Here is a 16,668-nt window from a genome sequence, read left to right as displayed (position 1 = left end):
TTTAGTTCGTATTTCTCCCACTAAGTGGCAGTGCAGCAGTATAAAACAACATTTTTCTCCTAAGAGAAAACATTACAGACCTGTTCTGATCAATTTGTGTATATTTTTTTAGTTTTTTGACACACATGGACGACCTAACATCGCCCCCAAAATGAAGCCAAAATGGCCCCTGGTGTCTGGCTGGTCATAAACCCCCCTTAGCAGAAGGGGGTCCTAACTAAAATAAGTTCTACTCAGATAAAATTTTCTCAAACATGGTTTATTTCATTATCAGTAGTTCTCATCAGGCTGATTTGTGTTCAAGTGGTCTCCTTTCTCATAAGTTTGATTCTAATTACTGACATAATGCTGTTAAATTGGGGTATAACGTCATCGTGACCGCTTTGACTGGCAGCTGCGATCATGGAGAAGTTTGCATATGTCTGCAATGGCAGATAGATCAGGGATGCTAAGAGGAGGTCCACGCTCCAAAACCACACCGACTGTTTCAAACTGTATTTAAATACATTTAAAAAGCACCAATAACTCAAAGGTAAATATTATACTGGATAAACTGCTAGTCTTTTTTTTTGTCTTTTCTTAAAATAAGCAGTTCATATGCCAGCTGTTAGCAGAACTGTAGAACTGGAAAAAAATGTAAGAGCAGAACTTACTTTCAGATTTGAGGGACAGACTTTATATTTCATGTTTTGTGATGATTCTGTTCTCGTTGTTATTACAGAAGCTGCCCTCAGACCTCAGCACCACCCAGTGACAACAGACAAATCATCCTGTATGTTTACTGTTTGTAGAAACTCCAAAATTAACTTTTGAAAAAAGTACAAAGTCTAAAGTACCACATGATGTGAAAGTTGCAGCTTTTTAAAGACAAAAAATCAAGGAGATTAATCATCCATATAAGAGTTTCATTATATAGGAGCATAAACACTACCTCAGTTGGTTTTTCAGAGAGCTGCTGATCTCAGACCTTCACAGCTTCTCTTTTAACACTGAATGTACTCAATTGGTTCCTTATTCTACCTTAAATGTCACGTATATTGACCGTTACCTGCACGGTCACATATTTACACTACCCAGCTGGTTGTGGATTGTGCTTCTGGCACACCAGAGTGTCTCTTATTTGATAATTAAAAATTTGGCAACGCTAGCTCGGGGTTAGAGCTTATCCCAGCTATCATTGCGTGATAGAGGGGTACACACTGGACAGATCACCAGTCTGCTGCAGAGCTAATACAGAGAGACAGACAACCATTCTCACTCATATTTATACCTATGGGTAATTTAGAATCCCCATTTAACCTAACCTCAGTAACTGCACGTCTTTGGACTGTGGGAGGAAGCCGGACTACCTGGAGAGAACCCACATTTAATATGTTAGTTTAAAACGTAATGTAGACTCTGATCAAGGGACAAGATTTGAGAATCATCCACTGGGCTAATAATGTTTATTTTCCCTTTTAAAAAATGAACAGTACAAATAAAACAGCATGTTAAGTCACTGCTATCTTTTTCCTCTTCTTTCAGCTGCTCCCTTTAATGTTCGCCACAGTGGATCATTTGTCTCCATCTCACCCTATACCCAGCGTCCTAATCTGTCACACCAACTGTCTGCGTGTCCTCCATCCCTTAATCCACTCTGTGTTCTTATTTCCTCCATATCCACTATCTCTTCTTTGCACAAGTCCAGATGATCTGAGCCTGCCTCGCTAACTATGACTCCAAAGTTGGTGCCCTCTGACCAGTTGGTGGTGGTCAGAGGGCCCGGTGGTGCCAGTGTCCGGCAGCCTCGCCTCTGTCAGTGCACCCCAGGGTGGCTGTGGCTACAATGTAGCTGCCATCACCAGTGTGTGAATGGGTGGATGACTGAATGTGTAAAGCGCTTTGGGGTCCTTAGGGACTAGTAAAGCGCTATACAAATACAGGCCATTTACCATTTCAAAACACTCTACCTGAGCCGTCCTTCTCTATACTCTTGGTCTGGTCACTCCCACTGAAAATCTTAGCATCCTCAGTGCGGCCTCCTCCAGCTTCACCTTCACCATCTCCAAACCACACATAGTCGGTCTCACTACTGTCTTGTAAACGTTCCCTTTCACTCTTGCCATAGTGCTGTTCACCAGTGTTGGTCAAGTCACTTGAAAAAAGTAATCAGTAACTAATTACTGATTACTTCCCCCAAAAAGTAATCCAGTTACTTTACTGATTACTTATTTTCAAAAGTAATTAATTACCTAGTTACTTAGTTACTTTTTAAAAACACGATTTACAACCTGAATAGGTGATAAAGTGATAGATCTTTCAGTCCAATTCTACTTTTTCTGCATAATCATCATACAAAATGTAATCAAATGGAAAAGTCTCTTTTTAAAACTTGTTTTATTAGTTTTAATCTTTTAACTTTATGCATCAAGCAAAAATGTAATTATCTGCAACATTCTCTGACTGGAAGAAATTTGTTTAACATTTAAACCTATTTTCTGCACATTCCAGCACATAAAATAAAATATTTTTTGTGTTTACACTCAGTCTTTCAAATAGATGCAAGTAAAACACAGCAGAAAATAAATAAAGTCAAAGACTAGCGGTCCTGTTGCTCTATTTTCACCTGTAAAGCAGGAGTGGGGTAGGCGGAGGTTTACCCTGGTGCAGGTGTGCAGCAGCGGTCAGTGGAAGAATCCGCGAGTTTCTCTGTGAGTTTCCCATTACGTCGTAGCTACTCGGTGCTTGCTCGGAAGTTTAGAGGGTTTTTTCGGTGTAAAAAGAAGTTTTCTTCCCACGCACAACGGACACTAATGTTTTTGTCACTTTTTATGGAATCAAACTCAAAGTAAGGTCAGTACTTCCACGCTTTAAACGCTGCACGCTCATACTCTCTCTGCACTCCATATATGATCCATTGTTGATCTGCACACAGCTGTTGTCACGAACGTCGCACTTGCTTACGTCACTGTCATGAGACATTGTCACAAAAAATCACAGTTTTAGTAACGCAGTAATGCAGCGTTCCTACGGGAAAGTAACGGTAATCTAATTACCGTTTTTGCAATAGTAATCCCTTACTTTACTCATTACTTGAAAAAAGTAATCAGATTACAGTAACACGTTACAAGTAATCTGTAACGCGTTACTGCCCATCTCTGCTGCTCACTGACTGTAACTTGTCTTCTTCTTCAAAAGCTCTTTTCCACAGCTTAAAGTCCGTTGCCTTCTTCATTCCTCCACAGGTATATCATCGGCATCCTTCCACTCTAATCTTCGTCACTAATCCTCTGCACTTCCTAATTCACTAACTGTCTGACATTTGTCCTCTTCTCTCTCAATTTCTCTGTTCATCAACTCATCACGGCACTCCTCCCATATTCTCAGCACACTCTTATTATATTTCTGTCTCCATGCTTAATCACTCTAACCTGCTGCACATCCTTTCTAACTCCATCTCTCTGACTAGCAAATGATGCATCACCACCATCTCTTTGTCCTCTTTCTTATGCTCAGAGGAAACACGTGCCAGCTTTTGGGCAGTTTCTCTCACCACTTTAGCTGTACTTTCCCAGTCATCTGAATATTCTTTTCTACCTTCCTGAGCCTGTTTTAACTCACCACTAAACTCTGCAAAGCATTCTTCCTTCTTCACTTCCTCCATTTAATCCTTGCCACTGCATTCACTCACTTCTTCATGATTTCCTAGATAATTTCTGACATCCGCTCATTAGTTTCTAGCTTCAAGTTCATGATCCTGTCTGACACTCTCTTCAACTCCATAGCACTCCTTCATGATTCCCCGTTCTCCATTTCATTTACTATCTGCACTGTAGTAATAGAGTTTGAATCCACGTCCAATGCTCCTGGCTCTACTTCCCTTCTCCCGCACACACAATATATCTGTCCTCCTTCTCTCTTTCATATCACCCAGCTCTCTCCCTTTATTAGTCATAGTCTTTACTTTTTAAAGTCACTACTCTCATCTTTTTTCTGTCTCACTGACTCCAAATAAACTTCCCCCTTTACTTTTCTTCTGTCTTCAGCTGATAACTAAAAGAGGCTAATCAAAAATATAGTTACATAAAGTTTAATAATTTGAAAATAGATATCAATATGCAGATTGTAAGTATAAAATGTACATAAATTTGAAATAATTTGGCCCCTTTACAAATATATAAATAATAAAAAAAAATTCATCATTGCTTGAAAAAAAAAGATATTGGTCTAATTTATCTTTGAGTTAAAAATACAAACAAACAAAGGCGATGTAAGTGAAGTTTAACACAGCAATTACTGTAAAACAGTGAACAAGATTACAGTTCAGCCTTCAATAATATCTTTATTTGGTTTTTAAGCAAAAGCTAGAAAACAGTGACAAAATGAAAAACTTTGACCAACACAAGTGGAAACAAAAATAAAAGAAATATTTGGAACAGAGTGAAAAAATGGAAAGAAGGAAGACTTCACAAAATATTCTGTACAACACTTATATTTACACGCAGCTTCTACATAACAAATGGAACTGGTGAGCAGTATATAATAACCTCATCCTGTACACACTGTGTAGAAAGCTCAGCATGCTTCATACAAAAATATCCAACAGGTTATGTGACTTTGGGTTTGTTTACATATAGTCATAACACAAACATGCATGTTTTAAACGTTGTTTCGATACAAATCTACCCTACTTTTCATATATCTGTTATGTGCTGGATTATTAGGCTGGCAGTCTGAAATAGAAGGATTGATTCTGCACAGTACACAAGTAAACACACAGAGGAATGTTGTCTGAAATCTTTTTCAGATATGAATACAGATAGTACAATCATTAGCAGCATAACAGCCATATAAGCATGCAAAATAACATATTTCCTGGTGTTGTCATATAAAAATAGAGTCCTCCCTCACACTTACTTGCAGGATTATGACAGAAATAAGGCCACATGTCCATTTCCCTTCTGATACAATGTGACAAATACTCAGTAATCCAGATAAATATCATGTAATCCATTCATTGTTGTTATTATTGTTTCTGTTTTCGTGACACAGCCAGGTTGAACATTTTAAAACTGTTGCTAACCCTACATAAAAAGGTCAGAGACAAAAGAAAATTGATGAAACTTCACAGTACTTGTTTTATGGAGTGGTACCAAAAAAAGAGCCCACCTAACAGCAAAAATACTGTCGTTGCAAAAACTCAGAAGGCTAAAATGTTAGAATATAGATGAAAATGGACAAAATAAACACCAATGAAATGGAGCCATTTTACAACATATACAATAAATACAGAAATCCATTGTAATAATTAAAAACACATCCTAATACAAATATGCTACTGGACAGAACCCACACTGCACAAAATCAAATACTTTTCTCTTATATCTTATTTAATTTGACCTCATCTTGTCTCATTACGTCTCTCCACTTCTTAGCTAGTGATATACCAAGTTTGATCAAGTGTTTCTAATGCAGTGGCAGATCCTCTTTCCTTCAGTATGCTGGAGTTTCAGGACAGAAGTCCTAACAAACTATTTGTTTGTAATTCTAGCACTGTGCACCTTTTTACTAGCAACATTCACGTGTAGCCTGTCTTTGAACTGCAAACTAAACACACCAGAAACAGAAACAATGGGGTTAACAAAATCAAGCCAGAACTGAAGTGCCAAAACTGCAGTTTCATGAATGGCCACTTGAGGCTGGCTTCAAAAGCAAGTCTAACCTCACTGTCTCCCATGTTAATCTATTTATTTAAAAGGGACAGTGCAGTTTAACATGGTCCAAGTACAAAACATGAAACAGATGTAACGCACATAAGTTTATAGCTATTGCTAATTTTCAACAATTGTCCCTTGTTGGGCTTACAATCAAATGCCTGTCTCGACACCATTAAAGAGCATGTATAGTAGAAAAAAAACAGGATTGAATGAATAGGATTCCCTTCATAAAAGCTATGGTAGTACAGCTTTTTTTTAAATTCAACCTTTTGAAAATACTTAAAGTTAGGGTTGGTGCTGATTTGGTTAATAGGTGTGTCATCTACAGGGAGCTTGAGTCACTGCTAAACTGGTGCTGTCTTTGTTGATTCATGTTATCGATGCACCTTGCTCAACCTAGCTAGCATTAGCTTGCTAGCATTAGGTTGCTAGCATTAGCTTGCTAGCATTAGCTGGTAAGTTAAAACTTGTCCCTCTTATCTAAATATGGTCACTTCCGGCTTCAAAAACTGATGGTGGTGGCTACATGGGGGGTTAACCGAGACAACAGAGTTCAGTTCCCGAAGTTTTGAAGGAACTTGGAAATGTTTCTTTTGCAATGAGCTGACGTCAGTTCACCACAGATTTCTTTCTGTGGTCACACCTACAAAATTCGAGCAATGCTCTCAAGCACTGGGTGGTTTCCGTTAGTTTCCAGAGGATGGCCAGTGAGAAGACTGGATTTCAGGGATAGAGGGCTCTTACAGAGACAGGAGCATAAAAGGCATGAGAAAAGTGAATTGACGAATAATAATATTTTAATAATGATTAATATGTTTGTTGCATTTTATCCTACTTCTTGGCCACACAGCAGCTGGTTTTTCCTGCTTTACTCTTGCATTTGTTTTGTCGGTGTACTTGTAAGCTGCAGTGTGTTGGGCTCTTTGGGACTGCCAATGAAAGATTTAGGTTTTCTCTTCAAGCTCTTGCTCTCTTTTGCTTAAATCATTCATGCACACAACAAAAGCAAGGAAAATAAAAATACAGGGTATGAGAAGAAAAAAAAAACAAGAATTCGGCATGATGAAGATAAAGTTTGCAAACTGAACAATGCAGCATTAAGTACCAAACCTCACATTCGATTTCTTCTTCTTCTTGGTGTTTCCCACTCTTCCCACACATTTTCTTTGCTACATTTGAAGTTTTCTGACCTGTAAAATCTGCAATGGGAAACCCTTTTCATTTTAAATAGGTACAAGCTGTAGACAGTTTCAGAACCAGAGGCACCTTCCTCATGCATGATTCATCCCAAATGACAGCCACAGCCAGGAGATTTACAATTTAGAAGAAGACTGGGGACAGAGCTCACAGACACGGCTTTGCTCGACTTTTTAACCAGGGCTGAAATGATCTGCCCTTCCATATTTTCAAATTGTACAGCGGCTGCAGGTGCAGAGGAGCAGGGGATGGCTGGTTTCATACCCTTGTATGTTTACTCCTTTTAGGAGGTGCTCACAAGAAACTCTCTTCATGTCCATGGGAGATTTTAACTTTAAACTTGTCCTGTCTTCTAACAGTGTCTTTGAAAAGGAGAGCAATTTCCATGCCTTTGCTAAAGTAAACTAAAACAAAAGTTTCATTTTCTACAGGAATAGACAGCATATAATTTTAAGAAAAGAGCCAGTATTCCTTGGGCCTCAGTTGCAAGAACCAAGACATGATTTAATAGCCACTGTAACACCCTGAGAATAAGCAAATAAGGACAGGATATCACCCTCAGAGCTGTCTTTCTTCACAGCTGATAGAAATCAGTTTAGATGGCTGCTACAGCATTTATTATTCTATTACGGCAGACTGTGAACAAGACCAGTAGTAGAATCGTTTGACTTCCCACCTTTGCAAGAAAAGTCAATAAAACGTCCATAGTGGATTAAACACACAAAGGAAACAATAGATTTGAATGGAGCCCGTGTCTGTGCAGAATTGTGTTATACCTGGAGAGTGTTTGTGACAGATGTTGACAAAAAATCAGAAACATAAAAAAAGATTTAAAAATCTATTCTCTATGCTTCTTGTCTTGCAGAGGAATCCTCATAGTCAGTGCTTTCAGAAGGAATTCTTAGGTTCAGTTTACTGATTTGGTTTCTGTCAGATAACCTTGAAAACCCCAGAACACACCTACACACACACATGCACACACACACTTCCCTTTGCCCAAACAGCTTGCTCCACTCTGCCTGCTGTCCTTCTCTCAGGGGTGAGGGTTGCAGTGCTTGGTCGTAGACGTATTGGTTGCAGTTGTGGTGGACACTGAGGGCGAGTCGGAGGTGACGGCCAGGGGGGGGCGGGGTTCGATCCCCCGACTCTTCATGAATGACAGCAGCTGGTCAGGGATCTCTGCCAGGACATCCTTAGCCAGTCGGGCCATGCTCAGGACCTGGTTCCCTGACCGGTCGATGTAGTCCCGGAAAGGAACAAACTGGATCGGAGGCAAAAGTGACTGTTCAGTTCATTTGGTGTTTGTAGGTTCCTTCAGCATCTAAGGTGCTGCTAATACGCTTTCATACAGTTGAGGAGTTATTACTTTTAATGTTGCAGATGTATTGACATAACAGTACATCAAGCTCAAACTGTGAGGCTTCAGATTATCGTTGGTAACATTCTTTTGCTCTAAGATTGAAATATTCACAAAAAATGACCTGCCAAAAATCACACAGTGCACAGTAAATCATAAACTGTAAGTAAATTTTCATGTATCTGAAAATGTTGGGTTTTGCCCTGTTGTCAAGACTTTAAACATTTTTTCAACAGTTTTCAAAAATCGTATATTTTGATAGTGTGGAGCTAGGATGTAAGTCATCGTCGTTGTTACTGACGACTTATGCCTCGCAGGCTTTTTCCACTTCAACTGAAACACACTCAAAGGAAAACTATTCTGTTTTTCCTTATTTCCTGTCCTAGACTGGGGGTGGTTAGAGCTCACAGCGGGTCATCTACTAATCAGAAGGTTGGTCTGCAAGCCAAATATCATTGAGCAAGATACTAACCCCACGTCGGGTGCATTCAAGCTACTCTCTCATGCATCAGGTAAGCAGAAAAGTACTAGATAACAACCAGTCCGTTTATACTCTATATCCTACTCTAGTCGATGATGCTCATATTGAACAATAAATAATAATATTCTGGTCTTGGATCTTTCTTATGTCAGTGAAAGGAAATGTCTTTAATATTCATGCAAACAGCTCTGATTGTGAGCATAAATGAAAGAAAAAGGTGAGATTGTTGGCTAACAAATTGCCAGTGATCATCACCAGCCTCATCCTCCTTTCTGACCTTAACTTACAAATGAATATCACGATATATACAATATGACTTTAAAACCAGTGAATGAGACCATAAACTTATCAGAAGCGCGTTTACTCGAGACAGATCAAACATGCAAAGAGTGTTTTTCTCATAAACAACATTTGTTGACATCACTAGAATGTTTTGCAGGTAAGAAGGTTAAATAAATTTGATTGAGTTTTGATTCGGGCTGTATCCTGGACAGTTGATCAAAAATAATTCTGCATAGTGTTATACTGATAAACACCAAATAAGAGTGGATATATCTTATACAGTGCACCTGGACGATGTCTCTCTCAGCAAAGCGTCCCCTGGAGGAAACTCTGACCTCATCTCCATCCAGCTCCTCCATAGCTGAAGACAATAAAAACAACATTATATTTACTGGTATAAATATTGCATGACTTACATGTACAATGGAAAAGCTGAGCTGGAATTTTTTATCCAGACACACAACAGAAAATCGTCTAAATCCAGATATATTTTTTCTAGGATGCTTGATGTTTGTGAAAATGATTAAAGTGGTAATTTTATCTCAATTATTTTGAGTAGAAATGTCTTAATTCACTCATGTTAACCACAGTTTAGTATGTTTGCTTTGGATCAAATGAGTGATTGAATTCCTGCATAAAAATTATGTTTTTTTCATTATTTATTTTTAATGGTTAGACAAGAAAATCAGACAATACATTTATACAACTTGGCCTTTAATATAGCCCATTTATCAGTACCAACTATAATAATATACAGTTTTAACATACAATAATATTTCCTCAGTAAGATAAGCATATGTAAAATACACCTTGCTTTTTTCACCTGTAGCTGCATTAACACAACGTCTCTTAGGACGAACATATTCAGTTGAGCTGCTTTTTAACACTAAACATGTCAGTAATGTTCTGTACTCTTCCTCCAAACCAGAATAAACAAAAGCTCCCGTATTCACAAGGATTTTCCACAGTGGGTAGGTCTGCATATTTAATTTGGCTGATTTTTACACTGGATGCTCTTCCTCCTGCAACCTCCAAGGGATTTGTTTAAATGTATAAAACCACTACACTATGAAGCCACAGCAGTACTTAAAAATGTGGCTGAAGAAATCTTCATAGTGACAATTCAAGAAATTTTAGTGCTTCAGTTCCTTGATGTGACCAAGTTTGTAGATTTGTAAAAACCATGTTCTGTTTTCATCAAGCTCTTGTTGTGTGTGTTGACCAAATGATTAAAATAACAAGCAAACATTATAATGTTAATACATTTTATTATATATTTGACTGAATATATATAATTCCACTCGTCATATCCTGAATTAGATTAGAAATTTGGCCAAAATATTGTTGCAATGGACCAAACTGTCAGATTGGTCATCAGGGCCAATTTACACTTGGAAGGATCTGTCTAGACAGGTTGGTCCTGGGTGAGGGGCCTGATTAAGAGTAATTTAGATAAACCCCTATGATAAAAACGCACAATTAAACATGGCTACCCTACCTGGAATAATTTTGGGGTGCCAGTCTGGAGCCTGCCCTGGTGGCTGGGCCTTAGGCCAAAGCATTACGTGGGCCCACCCTTCTGTGGGCTCACCGCTCGCAGGTGGTGCTTTAGCAGTGTTGGGAAGGTTACTTTTAAAATGTATTCCATTACAGATTACAGAATACATGCCCCAAAATGTATTCTGTAACATATTCTGAATACTTTGGATTACTTAATATATTATCATGCTGTTTACAACTACATGAATGTACTATTGCTGTGATTTATTACTGTTACTGAAGGTCCGCGGCTCCGAACCGTAGTAAAGGGACCTCTGGCTAATACGGTGGGTTCTGTGTCGGCTCGTAGCCGAAAACTAGCTTTACTTTGTTGTCTGGGTCAACTTTGCTAGCAGAGACAGAGAGAGGCGTTGAAAGGCTGCTCCAGCGGAACTTATTATTTTTGGAGGAAAACACGAACACGGTGTACAGTCGAGTCTTAATAGCTTACTTACAGCTGGGCTCTTCAGGCACTCTTCTTGGCTGCAGTGGTTATTATTACATTTACATGCTTCCAGCTCCCGTTTTTGCTCGATGACAGCTCGTACTTTTCCTTTTTCTCCCTCCCTCGCTCACAGACACATAACGGGTACGGCAGTCCATTCTCCCTGCAGCACGGACTACACTGCCCATGATGCTACATTCTTTAGAGCTATACCTGTAGCATTCTGCCTGTTAGCTTAGCACAACAACAACAAAAAGACCTCTCTCACCCAGGAAACACGCAGAGAGAGCGTCACCCTGTAACCATGGCAACCATAACGCTGCCACCTGGAACAACAGGACGTAGCTGTCAAACAAAACCCAAACAGTCCTGACCCGCCACAATATGAAACAGGGAAGTACCGCCGTGTAATCCATTTATTTCAACAAAGTAACTGTATTCTAAATACCACCTTTTTAAACGGTAACTGTAACGGAATACAGTTACTCATATTTTGTATTTTAAATACGTAACGGCGGTACATGTATTCCGTTACTCCCCAACACTGCTTTAGGCATTTGATTCTAGCACTTGGTGCACAGTCGATCATAGCACTGAAGGCTTTGGAGAGGAGGTGCTGGTGTTCCAGTCCCTAGCTGACAACTCTGGCTTTAGGAACATGGAATGTCACCTCTCTGGTGGGAAGGAGCCTGAGCTAGTGCGTGTAGAACTGTGGCTGTAAGATGTCATGGTATTAACCCCAGAACCAGAAATTTCAGAGGTACACTGGTGGTGAAGAGAGCCATCGAGATGAAAAAGTAGTCCTATCCAGCTTAGGACTGGAGTAAAAATTCACCGTGAGTCCCTTGGAGTGGAATTTGTGGCCCAGCAGAGGTAGTATTACTCAGCCTGCTGGCAGACAGAGAATGGATCATCTGCCTGCATCTGAGTCATGCAAAGTATGTGGTACAACCGGCCTGTGGACCAGTTGCTGGTCTAAAAACAGCATATGTTGATCTTTGAAATTTCTTTTGTCCTCCTCCCATTCCTGTTGAAATCTGCTGTTTCAACCAAGTAGGCCCTGTGGACTCTTCCTGGTAGGACATGCCCCTGAATGTAGCACTTGGCAGATGCACATGTTATCTGCTTCCAGCAACACACACTTAATACTTTGGAAGACTGCATGGGAGCATGTCTAGGGTGGCTGAAAACCTCCCCCCCTGTCCAGATGCGAATGTATGTTGGATGGACACATTTGCAGGACCATAAACTATGCTTAAGGTCCGAGATGTGGTTCTTCTGACCTCATCAGGAGGTGACATCCAGCGTGCACTAGGATGATTTGCAGAGTGGCTGAAAAAGGCTGGATTGCCCACTCTGGGAGGAGTTGATGGCCAATATGGAGGAGTTCGGGATTTTTTGGGTCTTGTTCATGAGTGAAGTGAGAGTGGAGCCGACACTGACAGACAGGAACGGTAGAGTGTCAGTGGTTTGGCAGACAGCTATTGATGACCTATGGTCACATGAGGTCTTAGGTGCAAGCAGTGAAAATGAACTTCCTCCTCATCCGAGAGGATGATGAGTTCAGTCATTTGGGAGGAGCTCAGGGTAGAGCTGTTCCTGCTCCACATCGAAAGGAGCTAGTTGATGTGGTCTGAGCATCTGACAAGAGTGCCCCCTCATCGTCACCCAGGTGAGACATTCAGGGGCATGTCCTACCAGGAAGAGTCCACAGAGCAGACCCCTGACATGCTGGAGAGGTTATACCTCTTGTTTGGTTTGGGAACTAGTCTCCCTGAATGAGCTGGAGGTGCCCCTGATATTCAGAGCCAAATAAGGGGGAGAAAATGCAGCGGTGACAATGACATACTGTATACAAATCGTTACCTAATAGTTAAAACATGCAGCTGTTGATTATGTGATTCTACTTTCTAAACAGAAAACAGCTGAGGTAAAAGACCCAGCTGTACAGTGAAATTGTGTCAAGTGTTGTAGTAGGATGGGGGATCCGTCTGTTACAGACAGAAATAAATGACAATGACAAAGATCACAGCATTCATTCACTGGTGTAAGGACAGCTTTTAGTTTTACAAAAGGACCTGAAATGGGTGCATCAGAATAATAACCTTCTAAATAAATAGGTTTGTTTTTTTAACACATACATTTACATTTTTAAATTACAGTATTGCCTAATTTCATTAAAATTTAGCTCCATTATTTAGAATTTAGACAAATTTCTTAGTTAACTTTTGCCGACTGTTTTAATAATGTTTGCTTTAAACAATTTGCATTGCATAATTATTAAAAGGTTTGACGTATACATATTTTCCTACACCTGAAACAGACGAACATTGTGACAGGACTGCTGTTATACACATTACACTCACACTTTCAGACAGCCTACAGAAATACTTTCACATACATATTTTCACAGCTGTAGTTTTTTTGTGTTTAATTTATAATATTAACTATAAATACTGTGAGCCAGTCAAGAACAATCTGTCTAAAATGCTGAGACAGGAGTAAAGGTTAAACCATAGGTGTCAAACTCTGGCCCGCAGCCTAATTACATTTGGCCCGCGAAGCCATACCAAATTACTATTAGAGCTGGCCTACTGGTATTATACAGCTAATATATATATTGTTTAGTATTAAGCTTTGCTTGTTCCATATTCAGTTTTCCAGCAAAACTTATTTGAGTCCATAAGAAAAGATTCATTCTTATATCTGGAGGAAGATTTTTTTTCAATAAACATTAATGTTAGCTCGCAACTTTGTTCCAGTTTTGAATTTTGAGTTTGACACCCCTGGGTTAAACTATCAATCAGCAGACTTGTGTTCTGTCCACAAACTAAGAAAACAACGTTTGTGTGTAATGGGAAAGACACTGAATGGCAATGAAAATAAGATCAGCATCAAGTTAAAGAAGCAGTAACGTTAATAAAGATTTAGTCTGCATTACATCCAGAGGTTACAGTGTTGTAGTTTTCTGTTATTTAGTCGTGGTTTTGCTTCTATTTCTGTTTCTCTGTTTTCTTGTCAATGTGCCTGATCCCCCTTTTCTGTTTACATGTTTCCCTCCTTGTGTTTTATTCCATGTCTCCTCTGTCTGTCTTTGTGTATGTTTTTTCCAGCCTGTCCTGTCCCCTCGCCTCTCCTGTCATGTCTCATCTTAATTTCTCTGTATTTCCCTCTTTGTCTCTCCTCCCTTTGTCTCCCCAGTCTTTCTTGTTACCCTTGTGCATTCCTTCCTACCAGCCTCGTGTCAAGCTGCGTATTCTTGTCTCCGTCTTAGTGTTTCCTGTTTTACTTTGACAGCTTTGTCCTGTGTCATTATGTTTATCCGCGTCAGCTGTGTTCCCCGTGTGTTTCCTCTTAAGATTTATGGGCTGTATCCCAATTCAGGTCTGCAGCCTTAAAGGCCGCATTTTAAGGCCGATTACGTCACAGCGACGCGACGAAGGCTGTCCCAATTCGAAGGCTGCTCGAAATGCGGCCCTCAAATGCGTCCTTCATTTCCCTGAATTTTAAGGACGTGGCGGTGTAGACTTCGTGGCCCAACATATCCCAGAATGCATAGCGCAGCGGTGGGTGTGGATAATTTTGCCGAAAAAAATGGCGGATGAGGAGCGCCCGAAGAGTAAACTTTAAGTACTGAATATTATGTCACTTATTTGTGTGCAAATGTTTAATAACGAAGAACATGAAAACATTACTGTTGGCCACATGTCGGCAAAGTCATGTGACATTAGTGACGTTTGTACTAACTTGGTTTTAAAGCCTTTACTTTAAAATATATGCCGTCCAATAGCTGAGCTTAATCAGAGAATGATCAAAGCTCGTGTAGAAACAAACAAACAAATGAACAAAAGATTTTCTCCTTCATTTCTGTCAAACAAAGCTGTATGAAACGTTTCCAGCTGTTAGTATCATGGTTGCTAGGCAACCTGGGCAGCGCAACGGAGGCTAGACCGTCCCATTTCACAAGCCTCGCACTTCCGGCCTTAGCAGTCTTTAAGTACGCGGCCCTTGATGATCGTTGAGGCTGCGTACTTTAAGGCTGCAGACCCTGAATTGGGACACAGCCATGGTGTGAGTTGTAATTGGTCCTTTTTCAGGCTGTCTGTTAACCGTCCTTTGTGTTTCCATGTCTTCAAGTTATCCAAGTATTTCCATGTCTTAGTTTTCCCAGTTTAGGTTTTATGATCAGCTCTTGCCTAGTTCATTTTCTCGTTTGGTTTATGTCTTGAATCAGTCACAATAAAGGCTCGCTTTTTTGTTACGTTCAGTCTTTGCGTTGTCTGCGTTTGGGTCCACATCACAACCTCCACACAGTCTGCAGTCCAGCCTGTGTGTTACCTTACAACAATGACATACAGCAGTGCTGTGCTAATAGAATCAGGTGACCTCTTTAATGTCACAGAAGGCTAAATTGTAACAACAGAAGCATCCAGATCAGAGCCCTACCAAATGAAAATAATAAAAAATATCCTGTATACTCAGGATATGTGCTGTTAATTACACTCAAACAAATTCATAGTTAGTAGAAAGAATTCAGCGATAAAAGTCGACTCACTTCCAGAGTAAACAACATTAATTACATCTCACAGGAAAAAGAGAAGAAGTTCACTTGGAGTACTTTTTGTTTTCCTTTGGACTTGTTATCTAAACAATAAGCCAGACAGTTTTGTGTTGTTTTTTGTTTCCCTGCCTATATGACTGGATTCTGGTGTGTAAATATTAAGTTTGGCTGTGAAAGAACTTCATTAGGTTTATTTACACTTTTATCTCGTGAATAAAGATGACAAATATGACTATAACAGCTCCTGATTCTTCCCAAATCTTTTTGTGTTTTTTCCAAATCCCAAACCTTCAACCCAAACTGATATAAACTAACACCGGTGAGAACACAAGCGCAGATCTGACTACTGACGAGTCATTCAGTTGTCCTCAGGGACTGAAAAATATACGAGAGCAAAGCCAGTTTGGTCTTTCTGCACCACATCTGCTCCCTGATGCTCTCAAAGTGGGGAAGCAACAAGAAGAAACTGTGTAAACCAACCTCATTAGAGCTTATATAGGCCATGCAAAGTTAATATATAAAAGTGGAGGGCCGCCTGAGCCTCGCATCACTCTATTTATAGTTTGTCATCAACAAGCTGAATGAGATGAGCAAGTGACAAACAGTAATCCCAAGAGAGGTTTTTCATGTCTGAATTTAAAGCAGAGGGAAAAAGAGAAAATAAATTAGATTAAAATAAAGAATGGAAAGTCATGTGAATAAAAGAAAACATCTGAAAAAATTAAAGGAAGCAAACGAAAAAGAAGGGGAAAACAAATATAATGAAGTAAAGAGAAGAAAGTAAAAAAAAAGAAAAAGGAAAGGTTAAAATGGTCAAATGCAGGAAGAAAATGTCAAGGAAACAACAAAAAAGGAAATAAATATAAGGAAATGAAAAATAGAAAGGACAAGATATGAAGCAAAGAAAAAGAGAAGATAAAGGAGAGGAACAAGGATGCTGAGTGACGGATGTTGAGGGCAGGCTGGTGGGGCTCCACATGTCACACAGCGATGGCAGATGGTGGCCGGGAGCAGAAGAAGCAAAGGGACGGGATGAGCAGAGACGCGAGAGAGAAGGAGACAGAAATATATTCAGCTAGAAGGTGTTGAAAAATGGTAGTGAGGGTTCAG

General features: G+C 39.7%; 1 protein-coding gene across 1 annotated transcript in view; it reads right to left on the bottom strand.

Annotated features, from left to right (window-relative positions):
- Nucleotides 1-4,309: 4,309 nt before the first annotated feature.
- Nucleotides 4,310-16,668, bottom strand: part of LOC102782854 (copine-9-like) — a 213,195-nt gene continuing 200,836 nt past the window's right edge. Inside the window, exons 20-21 of the mRNA XM_087840463.1 lie at nucleotides 9,301-9,374; nucleotides 4,310-8,154 (exon numbers count right to left, since the gene is read on the bottom strand). Coding sequence (XP_087696589.1) covers nucleotides 7,927-8,154; nucleotides 9,301-9,374 — 302 coding nt within the window. The 3' untranslated portion in view covers nucleotides 4,310-7,926. The remainder of the gene's footprint in view (nucleotides 8,155-9,300; nucleotides 9,375-16,668) is intronic.

The sequence above is a fragment of the Neolamprologus brichardi genome, chromosome 5 (genome assembly GCF_056152115.1).
Source record: "Neolamprologus brichardi isolate AB-2024 chromosome 5, ASM5615211v1, whole genome shotgun sequence".
Classification (NCBI taxonomy): Eukaryota; Metazoa; Chordata; class Actinopteri; order Cichliformes; family Cichlidae; genus Neolamprologus; species Neolamprologus brichardi.
Note: the sequence above shows the minus strand (reverse complement) of the source record. Positions and strands in the feature narration are given on the sequence as shown.